Source organism: Patagioenas fasciata, chromosome 5 (assembly GCF_037038585.1).
Source record: "Patagioenas fasciata isolate bPatFas1 chromosome 5, bPatFas1.hap1, whole genome shotgun sequence".
NCBI lineage: Eukaryota > Metazoa > Chordata > Aves > Columbiformes > Columbidae > Patagioenas > Patagioenas fasciata.
The window spans coordinates 55,666,291-55,692,967 of NC_092524.1; the positions used below are offsets into that span (position 1 = coordinate 55,666,291).

General features: G+C 42.6%; 1 protein-coding gene across 8 annotated transcripts in view; it reads right to left on the reverse strand.

Moving 5' to 3' along the window:
• SYNE3 (spectrin repeat containing nuclear envelope family member 3) overlaps positions 1-26,677 on the reverse strand; it is a 74,239-nt gene that overhangs the window by 19,370 nt on the left and 28,192 nt on the right. For 7 of the 8 annotated variants that reach the window (XM_065838080.2, XM_065838079.2, XM_071809607.1 and 4 more), the window contains 12 exons: positions 18,564-18,721; positions 15,484-15,656; positions 14,757-15,066; positions 9,561-9,722; positions 8,473-8,817; positions 7,221-7,357; positions 5,169-5,316; positions 4,219-4,401; positions 3,805-3,948; positions 2,693-2,827; positions 1,620-1,781; positions 715-878 (listed from right to left, as the gene is read on the reverse strand). In XM_065838080.2, the coding sequence (XP_065694152.1) occupies positions 715-878; positions 1,620-1,781; positions 2,693-2,827; positions 3,805-3,948; positions 4,219-4,401; positions 5,169-5,316; positions 7,221-7,357; positions 8,473-8,817; positions 9,561-9,722; positions 14,757-15,066; positions 15,484-15,656; positions 18,564-18,721 (2,221 nt within the window). Of the gene's footprint in view, positions 1-714; positions 1,001-1,619; positions 1,782-2,692; positions 2,828-3,804; positions 3,949-4,218; positions 4,402-5,168; positions 5,317-7,220; positions 7,358-8,472; positions 8,818-9,560; positions 9,723-14,756; positions 15,067-15,483; positions 15,657-18,563; positions 18,722-26,677 lie in introns of those variants that run through there. The other variant, XM_065838085.2, reaches the window with a different exon arrangement.

Genomic DNA, 26,677 nt, shown 5'->3' on the forward strand with positions numbered 1-26,677 from the left:
TTTATTCAGAGGAATGAGGGACCAAAAAGAATACTACTTTCACAACTTACCTTCCAGTCAGGTAAGTAGTACAAGCAGTACAATCAAGCCTTCCTCAGTTTAGTGAGTCCATTTTTATGCCTATTCTGACACTATCCACCAATATACTCACACACGTAGCACAGTATTAAATTTTAATACAGACTAGCAAATATGAGCAGCAGTCTGACTCTTCACAGTGAGGGCAAAATAAATTAAGTCTACATTTGCTAGATAAGAGAGGATTTTAGCTCTGTTTATACTCTTGCAGGTTTTCAAAAGGCACAAATCCCTGTCCAGACACAGCTTCCTTGGAGATATCTCCAGATCAGACAGTGAGGAGAACAGGAAGGTGAGGCAGAACTGCAGAAGTCCCCCAGTCTATGTCCTGTTTCCTCTGATAGGGACTGCCAGCACAGGGGTGAGCCAGGTCCTAAGGAGACACTGCCTGCTCCAAGCATGAGGTAAAGGCAGTTTCATAGACTGCTCTGGTCTCTGGATTCTCTAAATTTTTTTTTTTTTAAAGTAATGATCTCCAGTTAAAAAAGATTAAACAAAATCTCACCTTGCTCCTAGCATTGTAACAGAGCTATTTACTTTCACAGTGCAGAGCATAAAGCATCAAGTGTGCCTAGTCATACAGTAGTAGGAGCATCCCCTTGAAAGGACATGAGGGAGACATACACAAACACTTACCCGTTTGCCATCTCCTTCAGTGACCTCCACGACTCATTCAGCTGATCCAGCTCTGCCTGGACATGGGCAGCCTCCTCTGGAGAAGAATTCTCCATGACCAGCTGGCCATGAGCTTCCACAATGTACAGTTGGATCTCCTTATCTGGAAACTCAGCTAGGCATCTCTGAAACGTACAGCCCTTACAGTTACTTCTAGGTATCCTGGGTAAAGCAGAGGCTATGTCAGACTGAAGGCCATGCTCAGTCCGGGACTATGCTGGTTCTGTTGGCACTAGCTAGAACATACCTAGCGGGAAAAAAAATATGCTGTGGATTCTTGCAAAGAGCCAACATAGGTCAAAGAGCTGATGGGAAAACTTAAAGGGCACAAACTGTCAACGCATCCCTTCTGTAGCCTTCCCTTCCCATGAGATATCTTGGTTTCCCACATGAAGGAAAAAGCTGCCAGCTGAAGTAACCTGCCAGAGTGAATCTAGCATGCAAAATACTGCTACACAGGGATAAGTCAACAGCTGTGGAACAGCTTAGTTCAACGCAGTATAAGGTTAGCTAACAGGGTCAAAATGTTCAATGCATCAATGCATACATGCAGTCAAAAGTAGGTACTGTCCAGAGAGATCACCCTGGCAGGAAGAGTTCTTTTTAAAACCACTTATCCTCTGATAATGCTTTATCCATCTCAACAGTTCTTCAGCCATTTCTCACTGTACTTGTCTTTTACCTAGCTCCACATTCCCCAGTATAAGGCAAAGCAGTGAGGCAGCAGCAACCAACCGTTATCGCAGGAGGATCAAACCATCATTATTCTCCCCAGCCTGGAAACCCTTGCTAGAAAACCACTGCCCTTAATGTCTGAATGGTGCAAAATGAATAATTAACGTCTTACACCAAGATATTTTTCTCACCTTGAGGTCTGCCATCCTGTCCTCAGTGTTCTCCTCTCCATCAGCTCCCTGATAGGAGTCAATCTTCTCCATGGCTACTGTGATCCACTGTTGGAGGTCAGAAAGTCTGTCATTATATGCCAAATGCTTCTGAAGGTGCTCTTCACTTTGCTGTACCATCATCTATAAATGATAAAAATATGTCAGCAACTAAACCCAGACAAAAAGCCATTTCATTACTGGAGCTAACACCATGACTACTGGCACAGAATCTCAGGGGCAAAAAGGAAGAAAAACAGCTGTTAATGAGACGCAAAAAACTTGAGCACCAGTGGCATAGAAAACACCTACAAGCTCCTGCAGGCCTGAATTCAACCACATGGGGGGGCATTAAGCACTGGAAGAGCTTCAACTGAAACAAAATAAAGAATATGTTGGGTTTTTTTTTACATCCCAGTGAATATTAAAGACATCTTATACTCCCTGAATCAGAAATGACTGTACATACTACTTTTTTTTTTTTTGGCAAAAGTCCAATTCAGTGATAAATGGGATTGCGATTGAAACTAGAATTCCACATAGCATATTAGGGTAACACTTTGTCATATGTATTTTTATGGTGACCTGCATAACTAAGGTAATTTTTTAAGGCCGCCTTCTGAGACTGCTTTGGAAGGTCCTTTTATAGCTATGTTTACAAGCTACAAAATACCTCAATCAAGTAATTATGCATTGCAACACTCTTTTCTTATTAACTTTTATGTCACAAAGGAATCTGTGAAGAAGTCCCAGAACCTCCACAATAATATAACTATGAAGTCTTCTGGTCAGAAATGTCAGGACCATTACCTAAATAATTTAGATATATATAAAATCTGTGTGGATGGTATCCTATCCCAAAGGGAAATCACATTACAGATAATCAGAGAATCCTGGAAGAGTTATCAAAGTCACGAGAATTCAGTGCTTTCTTTCCCTGAAATTAAAATATCTGTTGCTCAAAGCATATAATCTCATATGCTCAGAGACTTTTAAATTATTTTTAAGTAGTGGTAACTGACAACTCCTCAGGCAACTAAAACCCCTCCTGTTACCTCCAGTGATCTCTTCAGGGCCTGAGAGTCAGATGAAAGTTGGTTCATTTCATGCCTGTGTGCAGTATTTGACTGAACAAGCTTCTCTACCTCCTCCATTTGAACTGCAAGCTCTGCCAAGTCATCTTGTATTATCTGTCGAAGAAAGGACAGGTTCCATGTGGGTAATGTGCTAGATGTGGCATAGACCTCCACAAAACATACACTAAAAGTAGTTTCATTCGATAGTGTGAGGGGGAAAAAAGAAAAAATAAAAGAAAAAAAAAGACCAAACCATTGTCATTAAGACAATTTTTTTAATGTCTAGAAGTAAATGTTCCTGAAATAAATGGTTGGACATTCCTACATGTTACTAGTTGATAACAAATAAGACAAGTTGCTGAGAATTTGCCAGGGGAGACGCGGTATAATTAGCTAAGTACTGCAAGGAACTATGGTGATGACACTCCTTGGTCACCAAGGGTGAAGTGGCACCGCACAGCTCACTATGGCGAAAAGAAAGAGCCACATCCCCTCTCTCTTCCCCTCCTGCTCTTCTCTCCCCTCTCCCAGCTATGCAGTCCCACTGGGTGCCTTGAGCAGGCGCTGCGGCATGTTAGACCCTTTGCTGAACCAGTTCAAAACACTAACCAACTGGAAAATAGACATCTTTTTCTGTTGATTATTTTCATTTGTCTTGGCCAGCTGAATTATCCTGTGGAGTAAATCCAGCATGTGTTAAGACTGTAACAAGGTAAAGAGCAGGAAGGGGGGGATGCAGAAGGAGGTGGGACAATGGGAACTCCCTGCTTTTGGAGGGAGTTAGATTGCTTCAGGTTATCTTGCAGCAGGAAGGATCAGGATGCATTTTCTTTAGCAATAAAACTAGACCAAGAAGGTGTGGCACCAAGAGCTTCCAGCTGCTTGTTCCTTCCCTCAAGTCTAGTTTGCCAGTTCTTCAGCTACATTGCTTCAATTTCATCTACTCCATGCTATAAACTGGACCAAATGAAATTATCTAACACACAATCAATTGAGGGAGCAAGGTACTGAATTCCTAATGCTAATAAAACATGAACAAACAGGACAACAATTAGCTGAGGATATGATGGTCAAACATTACTGTAATGTACCTGGAGTCTCTGGAGTTGTGTCTTTTTACCCAAGAGGTCAGGCCGCGCTTCCTTCTCTAGATCTAATTTGGCTTTGATGGCAGATAATTTCTTCTGCAAAGGTGCAAAACCAGCATCAAAGTCCTTAAGTTGTGATATCAAATTCTGGATGGAGAAAGAAGAAGAAAAAAAACCCCAGCATTCAGTATACATCTCTTGGTGTTATCTTTTGTCAATGTCCATTTCACATTTAGAACAAACACCAAGCTACACTATGCAACAGATCACAAATTTATCTGAATATTTGATCAAGCTAGAAAAAGGGATTTGGTACAGCTGGTTAGTACAAAATTAATATCTATAAAACTGGCTTAGTAAAAGATTGATCATTGTCTTTGTCACAGGCACAGAGCATATATGGGTTTTGAAGCTCACCTGGAGTTTGCTCTTGCTTTGCAGCAGACTTTTGTGTAGAATTTCTCTCTCCTTTGAAGCTTCAGCTACTTCTTGCAGGAAAGACACCGCTTTTTTTTCACCAAGGATATTGTTTAGCAAATCTTTCTTCAGCTGTAATGTCACAAACTTCTCTTTGAACTGGGAGCTTTCAGCTAGAGCAGCCTAAGGGAGAAAAATTCTTCCAGTGAAATCATACCAAAAAATAAAAGTCATACAACCATATTATTCTCACACAAGTCACACAACCAAAGCAATATGACAAGGTCAGGTAAAAACAGCATGCTGGGCCAACAAGGGGTAACATAAGGTACCTGGACAGGGCCCAGTTAAAGGAAAAGTCTTCCTGACAATGTTAGAAGCACCAGGGCTGCATCCATTTTGTGAACAGAAATAGAGGAAAGCTGTACTATGGAAAGAGTTGTCTGTGCAGAGGAGAGGCCTAAACAACCAACAGAAAGGACAGCTTGAATGCTCATCCTGAGGATAAACTCCATCCCTGTTCACAGACACATTTATTCTGGAGATCACAGGGATGACAAAGTAACAAACGCCTTCCTGGGCACATGCAGAAATCATGCATTTTAATCCCCAAACTGTATTACTACACACTTCTTAACAGAGTCCACAGACTTCCCATCCAGGAAGATTTGGGCTAACGCTAAACAACACTACCATCACTGTCAAAGACATCTGGCACTTTAATTCAGCCTACTCAGTTGACCACTCCAGTTAACCAAACAAAGGGCAGAAAATAAGACATTCTCCTACAGCGAGTTAACTCTTGACCTCCATAGTGTGGGGTTTCCTGCCACACTGGGAAGGCCCTTCCAGCAGTTGCTGCCCTGCAGCTGTATGCAGGCAGCTGCTGGCAAGGCTTGGGCAAACACAAACCCCGTATTGGTTTCTGAACTTAGTGACAGGTTTGCTACCTCAATATGAGCCAGCGCTGGCTCCGGAGTCTCCAGAAGCATCTGCACTGATGGCTTCCACTGTTCAAAATCTTGCAGGGGATTTTGGAAGAGTCTTCTCAGCTGGGTTTCTGTATCAGTGCTCATTTTAGATGTCTTGCCTATAACACTGCAAGGATAAAGTGACAGCCGAAAGAAGGATTACAAAGAAATCCAAGTCCAAACATCCAATTCATCAAGGCATGAATTAACACAATACTCATGTGTAAACTCTATCCAACACAAAAGCCGCAGTCTTTTTTACTGTCTGAGCCTGGTGTTGTGTACTGACAGCTGCTCTGCCAGTCAGAGACACCCGACAAAACTTTATTTAGACGCCGTAAGACACATTTGTCTCTCGTGCAACTGCGTATCAGGAATTACTTTGCCTTTCTAGCAGTCAGCAGTCTCCCCCTTTTATGTGATATTTCTTCGCCACTATCACCAGCATGATTTAACAAATCATATTATTGGAGCAGTCTCACTGATTGACAGGAGGAACAAGCCAAGAGTATCTAGAATTTAACTGCAGTTGCCTGTTTTACATATGACTTGAGTCTTTGCTCCTTAATACATTAAGAAATTTTTGATCACCCTATGCTAATTATAAAAAGAGGAAAATATATATTTTTTCAGATATAAATTTTTAAAATTTTGCAGAACTGCTTGTATTTATATTAAGATACAGGTGATTCTGATAAAAGCTTTTCACATACATGCATAGCTGTATATGTGTGTATATATAGAGAGACAAAAAAATCAGCACACATTCATTGAATACCCAGGTTTCTCTTACAAAGGCTTATCCAAAATACAGCTGAGTAACAAGGCCTGGCAGTGACACACCCCATCCTGCTGCCTCCTGTTTTTCTCAGCTTTCCTGACCTCCCAGTTTGCAGAATCTTATTTGATATGGAAGAATGCAGCTCAGACTGTTCATATGGGAACAGTATCCTGCAAATTTGCAAGACAGGCAGGCAAGAGCAATGCCAATCAAGATTAATACTGCCTTTCTATAAAACTAGAAAAAAGAGTCTTACCTGTCACTGGAATGTTGCGGAGCCAAAGAAAGGCAAGCTCGCAGAGGCCAAAAGCTCCGCAAATAGAAAGTTGTGACATTACATGTCCTTTGCCATTTGCTCTGCTGCCCCTGCCAGGCTCAGCGTGAAGCTGCCAGACTTTGCAAAGAAGCTTTGGAGAGAAGCTGGCAAAAGAGCAGCTGCCATTTTCTACTCAGAAGCAAGTCCCTTGCCTTCTCTGCTTCTCTTTCGACACTGTTTACATGTTAGTTTTTAAACTGAAATCCTTTCCCATAATGACCTATAACCCTTCCAGCAGGATAACACACTGTGCACTGGACCAAGGAAAATAAGCTTGGATACAGGGAAAAAACTGACCTTTTTCCTTAAAAAAAGATCCTTTCTTCTAGTTTGCAAAATTTGCTGCAGCTCTTTACTTCCTGATTCCAGGCAGCCTGGAAACGGAAACACTGAAGTGTGGGGAGAGGCTAAACTTTCAGAGTTTCCAACCCCAGGCAAGTTGAAAACAGGAATCATGCATATATGCTGGCAGGAGAAAGGGAATAAACTCTGCCAAATAATTGCTAAGGCTGATGAGTCACTACAGCAAACTCAACAAGGGAGGGCCATAATTCTTCTGAACCATTTACTGCTACAGCTCCTGTCCTGATTTTCTAGTTGCTGTCATGAAAGGTAAGCAAAATACATAAATTATTATTATAAAATGCTAAGATCAAATTAGCTGCCAACAACCTAATTTTCTTACAACCATGCACAACATTAATGATGCAAGATCACTCCTTGAAAATGGCCAGCAGCCTACAGCTCCTAGCAAATGGCTAAAATTACAGGTTTACTGAAATGTGGAGGCAGATGTAATTAGCAAAAGCCTTTCTTTCCTACTCGCCACCTAAAATTGGATGGCATATCGCTTTTTTCCTAGGCCCTTGTCAATCCCTTTGATGTCCAAGACAGGATTATCCCCACCCCCCGACATAATCAGACTTCCCACTACCTTCGATACTGCTGTACTGCAGAGACAACACTATCAATGTGTGGCTGCACATCTTTGGAGAACCGTAGTAGTTCCTTAAGCTGAGCCTTCAGCCTCTCAACCTTGGAGTCTTCGGCAGCCAGAGCTGCTCTCGTTGCCTTAATCATAAGAATAATGAACAGATACACATTATGTAGTGTTTGGCACATGCAATGAAGAAGATAACACTGTCTCTTAAGGCATTCACAAGTCCCCTTTCTGCTGCCTCTTTTTCGCGTTTGTAAGGATTACGGACTTTGCTAAAGCAGAAAACATTCTCAGGAAGAGTTTTGTTCCTGCGTCGCTCTCTCCTCTCCTCACACTGCCCAGACTCGGCAGTGTGAAACACAGCGATGCACAAACAGATCCACTTTCAGTTCACCGATTGCAGTATGGAAGATGAGATGCATTTCTGGAGCAGTCTTAACTGCATCTGTTTGCATGAACAGATCTTTCTCAAAGACTCACATATACAGAATGCTAATTCTAGGGTGATGCAGGTAAACCGAAACAATTAAAAAACCATGCAAATGTAGCTGGATTGAACCAGTCTGTATTTTGTGGATCTTCTTTGCATACGCTTTTCCCCACTAATCCTGCTGAGTTCTAGGCATACAAATAGCAATGAAAGGTATTTTGATAAGAGATAATAAAGGCAAAACCAACCCTCAAGGGGAAATTAGTAATAAACTTATCTACTTTATATGTGACAAACGTTTTGCACTGATTTTTGCAACAGACTGATTTTGGTGTAAATGCTGGATTACTACAAACTGGGACTTCCTAGGAATGAATATGTGTCTTGTTAGTAAAGGAATACAGGTACCCAGCTTACACAGATGAAGGATATAACAGAGATGGTCTTACTAAATATGCCAGAAATATGTGTATTTGTGTGTATGTATGTATTTGTATACACAGTGAGGCATTATTATTCCTGCTTCTTTTTAAGTAGAGTGAATTGTGGTGTTTGCTCGGTATTGTGGTCTTTTTGCATTTGGTCTCTTTGAACTCAAGACACAAACTCCAACACATCCTCGAATCTTGCTCTCTGTGCAGAGTGAGATAAGGTTAGAATAGTTGATTCTACTGTAGCCATTCACATTTTCCTCTGTTTTATACACACACTCTTCCCTTACAACCTTTAACCAATGGGACAGGCACCCGTTGGATGTAGCTATGCATGTTCAATATATGACTGCTGGTTTTAGGCATGCAAAGGGTAACAACTCACATTGCATTTTTTCCACAGAGTTACAAACTCGTCTTCATTCTTTTCCACTTCCCCAGGGTCCAGGCCACTTTCTAGTCTGTGTAGATCTTTTTTCAGCTCCTGGACTTCTGCTTCTAATTGTCTGGCTTGGGACTCATAGGCACTTTCTGTCTGTTGGATCTTGAGCAATCTCTCCTCCTCCTCACTACTCAGCAGCCTCAACTTCTCCAAGGTCTTTCTTAGCTCTTCGAGTTCATCCTTCATTATCTCAGCTCCGAGTGGGGACGTATTCTCGATCACCTTTGCACACTGACTTTCAAGGTGCTTCAATTTCTTTCCATATATCTTTAAGTCTTTGGTAATTTCCTGCAGAAAGAAGTTAAATAAAGATTAGCTACAGGAATGGGAAGTTGGGGAAAAAGGTGAAAGCAGTAGCAAAATAAGACCACCTCTCCTGGTTGTACATATACCCTTCTTCACTCCTTAGTTCAAAGTATGTCTTTTTTCAAGTGACCAGAAGCCAGTGTTGGTTGTTTGACTGCCTTCTGAGTAATACTATTTGCCACAAATCTGAACATTTTGCCTTGATTTTCAGAAATGTTTGTCACCTGAGGTCCCTGACAAAGAAAACAGGAGCTGCAGGCAGTAAGAAATACTAATAATCAGATCTCCAAGAGATTTAACGTTGAACAGTTTTAAGCAGTGGCATCAAAATACTGGATACTGTTCTCAAAACTGGTATTTTTATCACCAGCTCTAAACTCTCAACACCTTGAGCCTTCATGCTCTATTTGGATCATGTTTACTAAATATCATTAATTTAAACAAGTTCAAAGGTCAAGATTCTCAAAGAATCACAGAACCTCAAGAGATCAGGCTTTAAGAAAAACAAAGCAGACCAGCCTGTTACTCATGCTACACACAGGAGAACACTATGTACTAACAGTTTTAGGACCTGATAAAACTGTTCTTCCCTAGCCCATGTTACAATCACCAGCTTAATTTGTTTGTGTAATTCTTAAGTACACCCTTTTGTGGTTTGAGAAACATATATAGGCATGGAGAACATGCAATCCTGGCTTCTTGTCAGAATTATATTGTTTAAGGACCTTCAGTGCCTTTAACTTGTGCTCTGCCGAAGACTTGGTTGCTTCTCCAATGCAGCTGTTTAATTTTTCTGTCGCACCATTCAGCCACGTTTGCAACTGTTTGACATGAATGCTGTAGTCCTCATGTTCCTTGGTTATCTTTGCAAGCAGTTTCACTCTTCTCTGTAACAAGAGACATCAGAAGCCGTGAGGACAGTGCTTATCTGGCTCTTTTTCCTTTATACTGTAACCCAGAATTTATGAACACGAGTCCCTTTCCATGAGCCCTGACAGCAGTTCAGCTCAAGAAACAGGACACAGAAGGACATAAAGGCTTGTCCCCATCTGGGTTGTGCTGCAGGCTCTCAATGACCAGTCTCCAAGGAGATAAACTGCAAGGTCCTCTCAAGTGAATTTCTAGCCTCCTCTTTCCAAAACTTCCCGTTCTCTCATTAGAGACACGAGGCTGTTTCTGGTTTTGACTTTGGGAGACAAGCAGTTATGTTCCTCACACTGGTTAAAAAGAAAGAGCACAAAATGAGAGTAAGAGAGACTGTGCTAGGGGCATGCAAATTATTTCCAAGTGCTCATTACTTCAGTTGGCAGTACAGAAAGTGACTGTCAACTTCTAGATATCCTTAAAAATCATATAGCCCAGGAACTTTCATACTTATTCAATCAGCAGATCACAAACTATCCTGTGGTGGTAGTGCAGACCCTGGAAGCAAATTTAAGCCTATGGGAAGCAGGCTTCATTTTCCAGGTTACTGTGTTTGTACCCCGTAACCAACAATCCCTGATCCCACGAGGGCCTGCATGTCATGAGTTGCTCCCCATCGATCTGGTCTGACAAACCCCAGCACAAGGCAGAGTCACATTTGCTCTGATTATCCTTGTCTGTCAGCAGAGCTTTAGACCTTGCTAAGGGAAATTTTACACAAATCCTGAGGAATCCTGGTTTTGTTGTTTCACTAATATAATATCCAACCTAAGTATTCTTTTCTACAAAATCAGACTGAGTTTTTCTTGCCCTTCAACAGTTGACATGGAGCACAATTGAGGTACACTATAGTCACACTAGAAAAAAAAAATCCTTTTGCAATCCATTGCAAATCCTTGCGTCCATGCAATCTTTGCATCCAAGACTGCAGCACCCTCGAAAGGTTTTGCAGTCTCAGACAACAGGCTGAGTTTAATTTTGCATAATATGGGGCACATCCTGTGCCTCTGAGCAGAGCGTGATCCCAGCTGTCCTCCACAGAGAGCAGCAGGGTGGTAGCTGCAATGGTGGGCAGAGTTTCAAAGTCTCCTCTGCACTTCCCTTGTCTCTGTGAAGCTCTGGGCATGTCCGCACACTGGTCAACCTGCCTGAGGTGGCAGTGTGCCATCACCGTCCTGTCAGCCTTTCTCCAGCCATGTCAGCAGAGGGGTAGCATGAGCATCAGTCACCATGGGATCTCCATTGTGATGTGGGGTGCTGCTCCCTGTGGGACTTTGCCCATCACTTTTGGGGCAGGTTATGCCCATGGTGCAGTACAAAGCTACCACTATCCAGTCTGTGTTTTTCACACAGCCTCTGCAATCTCTGCTGACTTGTGCAAATCAAAAGTGCCTCTCCTAAGGTTAGTTGACTTGCTTCGGGACAAAAGAGGGACAGTTAGGAGACAACTGCTTCCCACAGAGGATGAAATGTCGCCCACTTATTAGGGCAGGACATTTAACAGTACTACCTATGCAAAGACGGTTTTGGATGAGACCAAAAAGTGGAATTACGACTGCAGATGTCTGTGGCCAAGGTGTATCCAGTAGCACACCTCACTTGTTTGCTAAAACCCCTTGCCTCGATTCTCAAATCTGCAGAGGTGTGTACAGGTTAAAAGGCTCTCACCTTGACTTCGAGTTAGGGACTTGAAGAATGCAATCTTACAGCAGTGTAAATGGGTCAAAGATCCAAATGAAACAATTGATTCCAGCGAATTAGGCTAACTTGTTGCACTGACAGAAGTTCCAAAGGAAGCAAGTCAGAATAATAAAGTGGAGCTATTATTATGCTCCTTATGCTAATATATGGAGAGTTAACAAGGAAGTTGAAATGACGCACCCCTGGCCAGGCTATTCAGTCGAAACAAAGGAGTGCAAAGTTTGGATACTGCTGCTAGTCTGTGAGGATAGGAAGAGATGCCATGGATCTGGACATGCTGTGCTAGCTGTCAAACAAAATGCTTACAAAGAGCTGGCTGAGCCCCCCAAAGAGGTTAGGCAGGGAAACATTCTAATGTTGGAAAATATGGCATAGCTTGCTTCTGTTAGGTTAGCTGTGCGGGGAGGATGGCTGTGTTAAAATCCATCTCCACGTGCTCTTGGTTAATGTGAGGAGGCTCTAGGCAAGGACACGGCCCTGGAAAGAGTGAGAGCACCGACAGGAAACCCATGGGTTGGTCATGGGCTGCAGGGGAAGAGATGTGTCTGGGGAGGACGTGCCCAGCCCTGGGGACTCGTGGGGGTGGAGGAGGCACAGAAAACCCTCTCCCCTGAGCTCCCCTGACAATCAGCAATGAGCCTCCTCTGGAAGGCAATCTAGAGCACATAAAGGAAGTTCCTGCTTTAAATCCCTCTGTGGCACCTCAAGTACAGTCCAGAAAGCTCCTGTAGCCCTTCTTGGTGCTCTGGGGTACATGAAGGTTGGGATTACAAATATCTAGGTTTCAGTTAACAGAAACAACATGGACTGAAATTCATTTGATGTCCTCAGACATATTTGATATATTTGACTAAAAATTAACATACTGTATATTAGAACTTTTCTTACCATCTTCAGTCATCACTTATGCTAAAACCCAAAACCATCTGTCTCTGCCTGTTATTTTACTAGGCAAGGGAAAGCACATCGGAAATGGTTGCCACATCTGAAAATATCACTGTCAATGTAATTAAAAGAAAAATACGTGCTTTTAAAATTTAGGAGTGATAAGGACACATGTTAGAACTAAGACAGAAAAAAATATTCCACCACTTGCTCGTACCAGAGAAGCGATGTCACAGACAAACCATTTAAGAAACACTGTCCAAGAGCTTGCCTTCTGATAGAGCTGGACAACTGCACAGGATCTAAAAATGCTCTTCAAACACAAGTGTGATCTACAAAGGCCAGGGAGCCTCCTCTGGCAGCAGCTCGGGCACGCAGCTGGCATCCGCACGTCACACACAGCCCGGGCTCTCACCACGCGGGGGCCGGAGCAACCCCCTTACAACTCCGGCATCTCTTTCATTCATTCCCCCCTCCTGCTGGAAGAGGTGGCAGGGTTTCTCTAACGAGTGTTTCACTTTCCAGCACGATTCCCAAGGTGCCTGTAACCTTGGCATTAGCTAATGAACTCTGCATTTACTTTGGCTGCAAAATTCAAGGCTTCCCAACTCCCTGTTTTGTTCCATACCTCCTGAAAGAGGGATTTCTTAGCTGCATTCTCTCACTCCATCCTTCTACGAAATGTGGTATTTGTAACCAATGCCAAAGAAGAGCTTTTACTAGCGTCTCAGTTGGCTGGATACATAAAGACATATTTTATCTAAGTACTGTGAGCCACTTCCTGATCTCGTTTACACCAGCATATATCCAAGTCAGTTAGAGAAATTACACTATGTAAAACAGTCTCAGAGAGGTCACATTCTGGCTTTGGGTATTCAAATGATTTGTTTGAAAGAACTGCCTTATTAAAATAGCTAATGATTCTCTCTTGCTCCAAAGCCAAAGACAAATCTTGGTTAGAAGGAAGTGAACAAGAATTTTAAACAGCAATCTAGATAGACAACATTTGAATTCCCAGGAACCTTCTTATTCATAAATCCAGTTGCCTTGTAATGATGAGATCTACCTTTAAAAATAATCAACACTGAGCTGCAAGTCTGTTGGTGGCTTTACAGCCTCTCTGCAGCAGCTGCAGTTACAGAATTTCCAGATATGCTCTGTTTTTTGGAAAGACTTATTAGCAGCAGTTTTATCTTTAAGGCTAAAAAATGTCTGAATTTCATGCTCACAAAAGGTGCCAGCTTCGGTGTTTTTTCCTTGATTTGGAGTTTGGGTGGAGTGGGGCTTTCTTAAAGTATCTGTAAGAGCAAGTAAAGCAATGACGTGAGCATCTCTATGTTGTTGTTCTTCCAGTGTCATCTAAAGTTAACTGTGTACAACAGCACCCAGGGAGGGAGAGCATACATCACTGTCAGGCTCCAGTTCTGGAGTTCTGCGCTGGGGTGTAAGTGTGGGAACAAATAGAAGGCAACATTATGACAGAGGTAGATAGCAGAGCAAATGTAACAAAAATTATTTGTATTAGCACCAGGTAATTCAAGCCTATGTGAGACAAAGACTATATTTTAATCTCTAAATTCTTGGGATAGAAGTGTCTATATAAATTTCAAATATCTCTTTGAGCATTTCTGTTGATATAGGCTCGGAAGAAACTGAATTCTTCTGCCTGCCTGCAGATGACTGTCCCTCGGCCATGCTACATGCTCCAATCCTGTCTTTACCTGAGTTTTGGAAGTGAAATTCCGAGACTTATCTGAAATCTTTACTCAGGAATAGGGTAAAGGAAATCACTGACACTGAAAGATGAACTAGGATGTCTTACACCAGCCTATTTAACAACTGTTCAAGCTGGAAGATTAGCATCAGGCAAGGATTAGTATCTGTGCGTAGTGAAAATCTTCCAGATACTGGAACTGGCTGGTTGAGCTCAGTACTGGGCCACAGCTGATTCCCAACCTCTGTGTTTCCCAGTTCTGCAGGCAGGGGTGCAGCTCTGGATCTGGACTAATGCTGCTTCCTCCAACAAGGGTGAACACATGTAATATTCCCTCGCCACAGGAATTGGTATTCCGCTTCTGGTTATACAAGGATCACTAACATGCTGAAAGATGAGGAACAATTCAAACATTATACAAAGATGCCTAAAGCAATATTCACTAGGTCACGGCAAGCAGCTTGCAGTTACTTTACAACAATATAAATATGAAGTGCGGTGTAAGAGCATCCCAATTAACAGCTTATCTTGGGACATGACAACTGTTGCAAAGAGTCCACTGACTGAAAGAACTGGGGTTCTCAGCTCTGTTTCTTTTTGCAGCCCTGCCAGGTAAGCCCCATCGCTCAAGAAGCAGATAGCAAACAATACTGTATGTTGGTGAAATCTGAACACCTCCCACTCTTTATAGGTGTACCTGAGCTTCTTGCTCGATTTCTTGATATTCCACCCTCATTCTCTTCTGAACATTATCATCAACGCTGGGGTCACCTATCCTGCTGAACAAGGATGCAGCTTCCTCTAGTAGCCTTTCCAGCAGGACTGACTGATTTAAGACATCGTTCAGCAGAACCTGAGCATGGTTCAGCTGCCACTGCTTCTTCTTCAAGCCAAGCTGCAACTCAATGTCAGGCTCCAAGGTCACCCTCATGTTGTGAATCCATGCGTAAAACTCATCTTGGGCTTTCAGGTACTCACTCCAGTGCAGCCAGACCCACTCAATACGGCTGTTGGGGAGAGCAAGAGAGATGAGTTAGATGAAATTATGATGGGAGCAGTGGACACCGGCAAGCTCAAAAGGCCTTCAAAACAAAGGAGAAGCTTGTGAGCAATTTTAAGCTGCTCTGACTTCAGAAGGTCCACATTCACTTCCCAGGTCCTCCCTGCTCTGGGGAGGAAATGTCCTGTACAAGGTCCCTGTGCCTGGCCAAACTCATCACTCAAGACCATGAGATGGGCTGTCTGTGAAGGCAGAGAGCACGGAGGTCCCACTGACCCTCTCCCCACGCACAGTACCACACATGCTCATGAGACTGGGATTAGCAGCAGAGAAAGGCAGGACATACTTCACAAAAGCACCATGTGAGACAACTGCCTCTAACACACCAAACAGCAGTGTCATGCAAAGAGTGCATTTGTCTTACCTGTGGCAGTGCGTAATGTATATGGCTGTCTCTTCCCACAAGGCTTTAATGTCTTTCAGCTTAGATAGTACCTCATGCTTCTTATCCTCACCAATGATGCGAAGAGCAGCATCTGCCTTCACTAGAATCAAATCCATTTTGGAGCTGCCTTCTGGTTCCAGTGCACGTATTTTCTACGAAATAAACAAATGAAATTGAAAGCATGAAGAGAAAGCATGCATAATTGTTGCCATTTAAACTTCGTTTTTACCCAGGAATCATGAAGTCCCTGCTGCAAAGCTTCTCCTGCACAGAAAATATGCACTTCAGATTTGTTTATTCTTAAACATCCTAAAGAACTGAACTGAAAACTGTGTAGCAACTGAAAAACATTTTAAGTTAGTTACAAAAACCAGATCACCTTCTCTCAAATATCTGTGTCTGTGTTTCCATTGCATTTATAAGCAGTGTGTTCCCACATTCCAGTTGTTCTCACCCACCTGCCAGAGTGTAGAGGCGATCTCCACAGGGTATACTGCAATGTCTCAATTTTAAGCTCTACTATAAGTAATCATGAAGCATATTAAAAAGGCTTCCTACTGCAAATAAAAGTTGGCTCAGAACACAAGCCAAGAGAAATTAACTAGTGGAATTTTCTGCCTGCTACCAACTTTTGCTTTGACCCTAAATTGCTGAGCTATGAATTGGTGAAAACGTGTATCTCACACAAATTGGAATGCCAGGAACAGAAAGTTAAGCCATCTAATTTTAAGTATACTCTCTTCCTCTACCCAGAGATGGAAAATCAGCACAACTTCTTTAAAATGTAAGAGATCAATTATGTCCTGATTTGGATGTCAGCTATCAGCATCACTTTATCCAAATTTCTGACACCATCGGATTAGCTTTTCTTGCTGTTCTTCCACAAACTCCTGGCAAAGTGCAGGCTCTCAAGTTTGAAGGAAAAGGCTTCTAGAAGGAAAACACCGAGAGGTTTAAGATCAGTTTTTGGAAAGATTAGGCCCATGGGATTTGCTAAAAAAAATGACCTCAGTTAGTGCAAAGGTGAGATAAAAATCACAGGCCTTTGGATTTCCAGTCTCACGTTCTGGGAAAAGATTGTTCTTTTGGCATGTATGCAGCACATCTGCATGTGATGTACAAACAGGTGTTTGGATGAACTATTGACTATGAAAAGTGCGATTAAAAGAATCCAGGAAAGCAGTGCAAAAGGTAGAGCAGAGAAAGAGAATAAAAGCCATAGCTGTCACCCAACAGAAAAAAATTAAGAGTAAAGCTGTATTCTGAGCCTGACAATTTTCCAGCAAGTGAAAGTAAAAAACAGTCAGAGAGAAAGCAGTGGCTCTACATGCATTTTTCTTTTTTAAATCTGTTTTTAAAATGATTGCTACCTTTGGCTGGATTTTCATTAACAAATTAACAGACACAGGAAGGAAGCATGAAAAAAATAAACCAAGTCAGATGCAAAACAGGAACTGAAAAATGATCACTGGATTTGAAAACAGCCAACAGGTGAAGCAGCGAGCACATCACAAGGAGACAGGAGCTAGACAGGGAACCAAGCCCAGAAAGGAGGCAGGATGAGGGTGCACGAGATGGATAAGGTACACACAGGAAGAGAGAACAGACACTTGTTATTCTTTAGAATGATGAATTTCCAAAGTCTGAATTGAAAAAATCTTCTAACATGACTTTGTGTATGTTATAGACCTCCTCCAAAGTCCACAGAAATCAACAACGTTCAGTACAAGCCATATTAAATCACCACAAACCTCTAAACCATACATCTTGTTATCTTTGCCAAGAATGCACCTGCTTTGCCAAACTACCACTCTCCCTACTCAAGCTCTTGTATTTTTCACACATTTTTTGAGACTGTACATATCATAGTTTCCCAGACAAAAGGAAAGTGTGAAAATAATGTAAGGACAGAAATACATCTCTGGAGCAAGAGGAAATACTTCAGATTTTCATGACTGACATGCTAATCTAGCCATCATCCATCACTCCATGAACGGTCTCTGTATTCTGCCAGATGCAAGATACAGCCTCCAATGATCCACAGTTAAGGAAAAAGGCTGAAGGTATCGCTGTACCATCATGTAAACTACCTCATCCTCCATTTAAACCTGCAATGTTTGTTTTTTGGGTTTTTTGAGGCAGAAGAGGTAGTCCAAACATGAGTAGACACACAAAAAGAATGACTTTTGGGTAAATAATTATGGGAAAGATTCAGCTATTTCATTTAAAGAACAGTCTAGTTGGAATTAAAGGTAATACAAGTATAAAAATAGTTTCAATGTTAATCACAGAAATGTCACCACTCCCTCTAATCATGAACGGTAGAGATGGGCCAAACAGGAGTGTTTCATTCTCTGAGATTACAAGAACAAGATAACATCTAATGAAACCGAAGTTAATGAATGTGAAATTACAATAAAAGAGCAGGCACAATCTGCAATGGGATCTCTGTGAGAAGAGTTATATGAGAGATTAAGAACAGAAAAGAATGAAAACTTTTATCTTTTCATTAGAGAGATTATCAAGGGAAGCTGTAAACCCTCTTGTCATTGGGGTTTACAGAACAGTACAAGGGGATTACTCTAGAACAGCCCATTACTAGGACACTGCAATCTTTCTGTATCAGTGCCAGAGTCCTGGAGGAGACATAATATTAATGTGATCTGTTCCTCTCGTACTACGTGCTGGACTTCTGCAAATGGCTATCTGGTTATTTCAAGCAGTGACTCGATTGTTTCAGGTTTGACCATACTCACAGGAAAGTGTAAACATTTTAACCTGCCAAACCTGTTGCTAGTTTTCCAAATCAACCTGAAAAGCTTGGAAGCCTGTGACATAAAATTACCACCCTCTTTTTCTACAATGTCTGTAAACAATCTGCAGATGGAAAAATGAGAACGGATACTGATATAAACCCATCCACACAGGACCAATATTCCAGCAAGCAGGGAGAGCTGATAGTTTCCTAACAGAAAACTCCAGAGCTCACAGCAATAACTTCTGTTAACAACGGCAGCAGTGACAGTCACCTCTGAACTGGTACATCACTTTTCCCTTACCTCAGTCTCTCTCAGTCTGGCTTCTAGGGCAGATCGAGGTCCCTTGGTGTTGTCATTGATCCTCAGTCTCTCTTGGATGGCCTTCATCCAGGCTTCTGCATTCTCCACGCTGCTGTCAAATTCATCCTGTAGCTGCTGAGTCATTGCATTTGAAGAAGCTGAAAGGATAAAAAACAGGGAAGTGAGTAGATTTTGGTTAAGATCTAGACAGGAATGAATCCAAAGCAATCTAAAGGAGCACGAGAGAAAAACCAGTGATGTTGTGGCTTTCCTTTTTAATGATAATACAAAAAAATGCAGCAGTATCGTGATTCGGTCGAGCACAGAGAACACAGTCACACTGCTGCTTTCTTGAATGAAAATATACCAGGAAACAAAAAGAAGGTGGGGAACTGTGGGAGGCTCCATTACAGTAAACAGATTTAATTCAAAGTTTTCAAATGAGATTAATCTGGTGTTTGTGCTGTATTACAGATTGGCTACAACAATCACAAACACTTTCTGTCTCTTCCAAGAGCTCAGGCAGCACAAAATGCTCTCTATGCCCTTCCCAAGCACTTCAGCACATGCTTAACTTAGGGGTATATAAACCCTTTAAAGCTGGTGAGATCAAGATCAGGTTCCTAGGCCTTCAGTTAACTTGTTCTGCTGAGACCATGGAGAAGTCATCTGAAAGCACGTGCAGCAAGCCTGGGATATACAGACACAACAGGAATTGGCCAGCAGCTGCCAAAACAAACCACTCATGAGCTGTCAAATGGCAGTATCAACAGTGATGGATTTCTCCTTTTAACACCTTTTCTATTCCATGCAAAGCTCCAAGCTTTTCATTTTCCCCTCCTTCTCTCTTGTTGTCACTTCCCAGTCAGCAGATGGGTATGATGGCTGGTTGCTCTGTTGATGTGCTCTTGCGTCTTCTCTGTTCAGAGCACAAGCTCTCTGCTGCCCAAATGGCCTCCTTTGTGCCTGTACAACAGGGCAGAGACATCCTGCACTTGCCCTCAGCCACTGCCCTGCTCAACTGGACTAATAAGGATGAACCACAACAAAGGGCCATGTAGGTCAGCTCCACTGAAGTGAACACAGTGACAGTCATTAAATGGTTTTGAACCACATCCTACAGCCACTGCCAGCCAAGCAGTCACTGTCTCTTGTAAATTAAAATATTCTTCCTCTTTGTTATTTATCGCTGAAATATTTTTGCAGCACAAAGCTTGAGGCTTAATTACTGAACCCAAGTTTGTTGCACAGAATTCAGTCCCATAGCAGATCCCTCAGTTTCCATGATAAGATTCATGTTTTACAGAAGGAAGTGCTTGGTGCAAGAGCCAGAGCATGGCTTTGGTGAGGCTGGACCAGTGGTGTTCTGTAACCACTTTAACTTTCAGCAGCTTATTCTTTACATAGGAGAGTTGTCCTGTTTCTGCCCACTGGCAAAAAGCTTCCCACCATCCTGCTGAGGTTCTTGCACAAAGTAAAATGATTCGTGCTATATTAGATGTCCTCCCTGCTACCTCACAATGAATTTTCTTGCACTTCAGACCAGAGCAAACAAGACATTAGTGTTGGCCACACTGATGTCCAGGGACAGAAACAGCATAAATTGTTGCTTCCCAGCCTTCAGCAGGGTTTATGCTCAACGGGTCCCAGACCAGACGGACAGAACTGCTCCCACAGAGCAGCACCCGCCCTCCCTGCGGGGATCAGTGGAGCAGAGGATGGGTCAGACCTCTCCGTGCAGACCAAAGGAGCTGCATTTGCACAGAAAAGGGAATTCCTCCCTAAATGGGAGATGCCAGACCAGACAGAATCCAAAGCTGTAAGTCTCAGAGCTACAGGGCAGTTTTAAAAACTATGACCTCCCCTGGAAAAGATTAAAGAACAGGATGTACTGGATTTAGTAAGGGTTGTGTAGCATGGAACAGCTACTCCCTCTCTCAAGTATAAAATATATGACAGAATATATAATTAAAGCTAAAATCATCAACTTATGTCACAAGAGTCCTAGGGATGAAGCCAGCTAAAGGAGTAATATTATTTTCAGGGGATTGCAAGATAGCTGTGTCCTTCTCCAATTATGACTGGTCCAGAACTGGCATTTCTGAGCTATAATAAACCAACCCTCAGACAAGAGCACACATCTCTTTGCAGCTAACTGATCACTTAATTTTCACATTAACATTTCTAATTATATCAGGCAGAAGTAGAAGGACTGTCCCCTAGAAGATAAATACATACATTTCTGGGCAAATAGTCTCTGAATGTGCGAGTGTAAACTGTGGCAATTCCATTTATGCTATTGAGAAACAAAAACTGATGGTACATTTGCTGGATAGACCGATGAGGAGTGGCATTCATTTCCTAGAAGAGGTTTCTATTCCTGGCAACATCCATACCATATTTAAAACTGGCTTCAGGACTTCAGTCACGGAGCAGCCAATACAGAACATTACGTTACCATAGTCTTATTTCTTACAAAAAGTAGAGGGCAATCAAACATGGTTAGGAAGCCATGGAAAACCTACTGTAATCTAACATGAAGAAAACGCCACTCACACTCTTCCCTCATGCTGCTTTCCGAGCACAAGGATTTTCTGTCCAAAACTCCCAGATTTTGACCAAGTAATTCCTACACCAAGCACCATAAAAATAACTAAGTTTAGCACAGAGGGATTTCATGTTAACCTGCACTACCTGACATGGTCCTGGGCTACCGTGGAGATTGACTGAGTCCTGCCCTTCCTTCCACCCTTCTGGTGGGCAGCCAGACCCTGGCTGGAGGAAGCAGTTACAGTATCTTGGTAACCTTTTATTCTGTAACCCGCTCACCCTTCCCAGGCCTTAAAGGCATAGAATCATAGAATATCTAGAGTTGGATGGGACCCATGAGGGTCATGGAGTCCAGCTCCCTGCTCCTCACAGGAATACCTAAAACTAAACCTTATGGCTAAGAGTGTGGGTTGATAGCTGCAAGAAAAATTATGTTTTCTGATTTATTTTCTGCTCGGGAAGAACAGCTGTTATCTGAAATTTAGCACTATCTGTAATTTCTTTGCAAACGCTCCTGAAGCTGGGATAAGTGATTATTGGATATTTTAATGAATCAACAGTATTTACCCCATTTCTGCTGCATCACTGGGACTAAATGATTGAGCAATACTTCTGGACATAAAACACAGGCCTCTCATCAGTACCAGATATTTCTGGAGATGTAGCAGCTCTTGGGACAGACCTGTTCAGCTGTGCAAAGCCAGCATTCATAGACCAACCTGCACCAGCAGCAGCCCACTAGGGCTACCTGTACCTCAGTGTGACAGCCTGTCCCAGGTCACTGGCTCAGTCACTAGGACCCACTGTGCCAGGGAAAGCCTCCCCTTAATCACAGGCCTGATCCGCTGAGCAATTTGTGCAAAATTATTTTTATCATAGTCATTTTCAAATGCACATGACTGTTCAAAACAGCTTTTCATTTAAATACCACTTGAATTGGTGTATTAATTCATGCCGGGGAAGGCATATGTATGCTGCAAAAGCATTTAACATCTCTATACATATGTTACTAAATGAGGGTAATAACTATGCATAAGAAATTCTGGCGTAGATAATGAGATGCTGAACAAAAGCAAGTTTTATTTGTCCAAATGCAAAAATGCGGTCAGTCAGTAAAGGTGAGGAAAAAGCGTATTTCAGGGTGCTGAGCACAACTGACCCAAGAGAGCTCCTGCAGCATGTCCAGAGTTTACAAAAGGCAGTTTCAAGAACAGGGAATGTAAGACACAGATCAGCTCCAGAATCCTTTAGCTAAACCTCTCTCACAACACTAGTCCTCCTAGTTTCTCTGAATCTGTTTGGCAGTGTTTGGGCAGGCAGATGCGTTTCAGTGTCACAGAGTGCTCAACGCCTCAGCTCTCGCCCAGTCGCTCGGCTGGACCCATCACACACCCGCAGCACAAGCAGGGCTTGTACTGGGGCACTTGCAGCTCAGTTGCCCTGCACGGGATATCAGCACTTCTGGAAGAGGGAAGGATGAACCCACTGTGGCAACATATACACCTGTCTGAAGTCAGCATCAATCCTCCCCTCCCTGCTCACGAGGCACAAAAACATTTAGCAAGGAGGGAAGTCAGAGGACTGTGACCCACCGCCTGTTCCCAAACTGCCTGAGGAGAGGGACAGCTGGGGCATGTTCCCTGTCCCCGTAGCTTGTCCATAGGCTCCATACCCCGACATGAGTTAATGAGATCCAAAGAAATGTCAGGCTGGGTTCTGCTTATAAAATCTGCTCAGCTCCTGAGCTGTGCCTGATTTGTGTTGGGCTGGGCTGAAGAGATACAGAGGCAGCCTTGTACCCACTGTGGTCTTGGAGCATCTCTCTGAAAAACCTGACTGCTCCGTGTTACAGTTCTTGAAGCCCCGACATGGCAGCAGAACCATGCAGGGAGGTGGCGATGCTGGGTCTCCACGCAGCCCCTGGCACGGTGAAAGGCACCAGCCACCCTCCGCGTGAGCCACCATGCGCCCACGGGGCCACACTTCTGAGCGCTTCTTCCTCAAGTACAGCCACTTCAGCAATCTTTCTAGTGCATCTAATAACTCTCTCTGGAGTACTGCAAGATTTATTTAATATTGGTAATGTGCTACTGAGAGCTTTTAAAGTTATTTTGCAAGTGCAGTGTCTTTTTGTTGGGATTATCCTATTATTTTGCAACATTTCCTGATGTACTTTTTACTATTTTCTGTCTGCCAAGTCATGCAGTTGTTTTTTGTTTTTTTTTTTTTTTAAAAAGACTTCTTAAAATGTCTCTCACAACCACTCCCATTTTACACATTCTTTTAAACCCTGCACTTATAGAATACAGATTCTTTTAAATGGTTTCAGTATGTCTTGGATTCTGATACTCATGTACTACTTGACTGTTTTCCAAACCCCGTTCATATAAAACATACAAAAATGCTCCAGGAAATTCAAATCACTCAGCATCAGGGAGACTGTTTTCCAATTATTGAAATCCTTCAAACTTTTCATAATCTTTTCCATTTGATTCAGGGATTGAACATGAAAAATAAAAAACAAAAACCAAAACCAACACTGCACTGTGTCAAACTTTGTACAAAGGCATGAGTGTGGAAGCAATTGTGGTTCTGGGAATTGCTTGGCTCCTGGGATAATTTAATAACTTTTCAGTTTCCCTGGACAGTGTAAAGAGAGCTCTGGGAAGGAGCAGAGCTGGGGGGCTCTGACCCATCTGCTTCAGGCTGGAACCAAGGGTCCGTCACTGGCACAGATCAGAGAGACGAGGCGCTGACCATTGTCTTTCCAAAGCTGAATATTCTTGCTCTGCTCCAAGAGGAGCTATTTTGAATCACATTACCAGCATCTGGTGCTTTGCCAGCTGAGGGACTGAAAGCCTCCTGGGTAGCTGCACCCACGTAAAGCTGAGGTAAACTGCCTGAGTAGGTGCAGAAGCCCTCAAGGTTGCAAATAAAAGGTGTAGTTATTGCCAGCATAATATTTTAGAGGCTGAAAACACTAATCCTATCACCTTGGCCATCTTCCAACACAGCTTTTGCCCGGGTTATTTGCAGTGAATGTTTATGACAGTCAGTGATTGTTTGCCCTAATTAATGTTCCAGAGAATAAATAGTTGTTTGGAATAAACACGTCCATATCCTAGTTTACAAGCAACCCCTTCAGCCAAGGAATGCTAACATCATGAGTACATACAGCACTCACGCATATCATAATCATTTCCTTTCCCTTACAAAACAATCCATATGAAGCCTATGACTACTGCAAGATATTCTGCCACAACATGATCACACCTGACAATTTACCATCTGTTTGATCTAAATAAACTAAAATTAGAGAGAAAACACTGTTTGTAAGACATGTTCTGCGCAGGCTAACTCTGAAAAACACTGACTTTTCTTCCAACCATTTGTTTAAAGATTTATTTCAGACTTTGGTAACAGCCAGGGCAAACAGGTTATCTCTCTGCTTCCTAAGACTGCTGGGGTAAATACATAATTCTCAGGTCTAAAAAAAATTTCCTAAAAGAGCAATCAACATTTTAAAATAGTTCTATTTCTGATTGGAATCATCATGTGCAAGTAAGGCAGAGCTGGGTTCCGGGGATACCTTCCCTTTTAGTATCAGGAATGACAATCGGTAGATCTGACCATAGCATTTTTAGTTTTGATATTTCAGTCTTCAAGTAGTTTGGAAGTAAAAAGTATAGGTGAGGACTCTTAATTACAAATCTCTCACCACTCCATAAACTCCACACACACACTTCTGCAGTCCCAGGTCACGCTAGGACACAGGCCCGTCTATCGTGATTCAACTAGATAAGTAAAATGCAGGTGTGGTGCCTTTTTCTGTTTGTTTGTTTTTCTTTTTTCCTTTTTACCATTGGGGAGACTGTATCTGTATTGGATATCTCTTTGGTTTAGGTTTTGATCTTCTACCCTCACATTATTGAGGTATTATTTAACAATCTTCAGAGCATTTACTCATTCAGCCAGCCGAGAAGTAATTCTATCTCTATCCGTTTTACAGGTAACACCCCAGGTTCAAAGATAGTTTTGTTTCTTTTCTCTAAGCAATAAGGAAATACTTGAAAGAACAAGACCAAAAATGATAATTCAAGTAATAAACACTGCAGACAGTGATCTTCAACCTTTTCTAATAGTTATCCCTTCAAATGTCTCTGAAGAGACACACATCTCTCTTTAGTGACTTTAAACTTGACAAGAGGCTTACTGCTCACAGACTCTTTAGTCTGGGAAGTCACAGGTTAAACAACCCTGGTCCAAAACTTCAGCAGACATTCTTCAGATCTGGGGTATCTGCTTCAGAGTTTGCCCCTAGAAGGTACTTGCAGACTCAGCAGCAATCTCCATCTTGTGAGCTTGTCCCCAGCTGCTGAAATGGGCTAGGTTTCAGATTTGCTCAGCTTCCTAAGAGTTTCACCATCAGTCAGCCAACGAAAAAGCACTGCAAGCCAACAGCATCAGTCTCTCAGTCTCTGGAGGCTAGAATTTATGTATTTAATTATCTCCCACTTGTCCTCCACAGACTGTACAATCCCTCAGTACTGGGTGCCAGTCACAGCACTGATGTGCTGATTAATAAACCTCTGTGGTATCTGCCTCTTGGAAAGTGATCAGTGAACAGTTCAGAGTGAATAATGTATCTGATAAATTGTACCTCTTTTGCTGGCCATATATTGTGTATGGACAACCTCATTTTCTCAAGTGTGGTTATTTCTAACTATCTGCCAAATACATACTGCAAATTAGTTTTGCTCTGTGGACCATTCCCAAGTAATTCTTCTTTGAGCTTCTTAATACCCCAGCTGCACTGTTTAATTTTTGTTTGGTATCACAACCATAGTAAGAAATTGTCCATCCTCCCTAGCTGGCTGGCCATGGCTCCTCTCATTTGTGTGCAGTTCATCACACAGTACGTCCCACAGGCCATTCTCATAACCAGGACCCCAATGAGTTAAACCACACACGTGGAGCGTGCTTTCACAGCATCCTGCAGCGAGTAGAAACACTATTACAGTTAAAAGGACAATACCTCTGACTCAGAGATTCCAGACACATGTTGGAAGGGGTTCAGCGCTGAACACAGAGCATCAGTGTGTACTTAGGGACATGGATTGGTGGAGAGAAGGGCTGTTAGAGAGTGTAGCTGCACTTCCAGTGCTCTGCACATGCTGTCGCAGTTCCACCACCCATGCCCTCCACCCACCCCTTGAAGCCAGTGATACCCAGAAGATCCTCAAGCCCTGCTAGAGCACATGGCCTCAGCATGGGGCCTGCAAACACACTGGGACTCAGAAGTGTGTCTTACACCAGGAGAAAGGATTCATTGCATTGAACTTCAAGCAGTTGTTGGGACACCTTGGGCTCGGAGCCCTGTGATTCCCTGGGGAGTCAGTGCAAGAGCAGGCACTTCCAAGCAAGGATCCATGCCAGTGGTGGGACAACTTGCCTTCTGCAAGAATCCCATGTGCTGACGAGGCCAACAAGCATAATGTGGGTGCTCAGGGCTACAGGATGTTAATCTGTATCCAACTCTGCATTCTTTCCTTTTCCACATCACT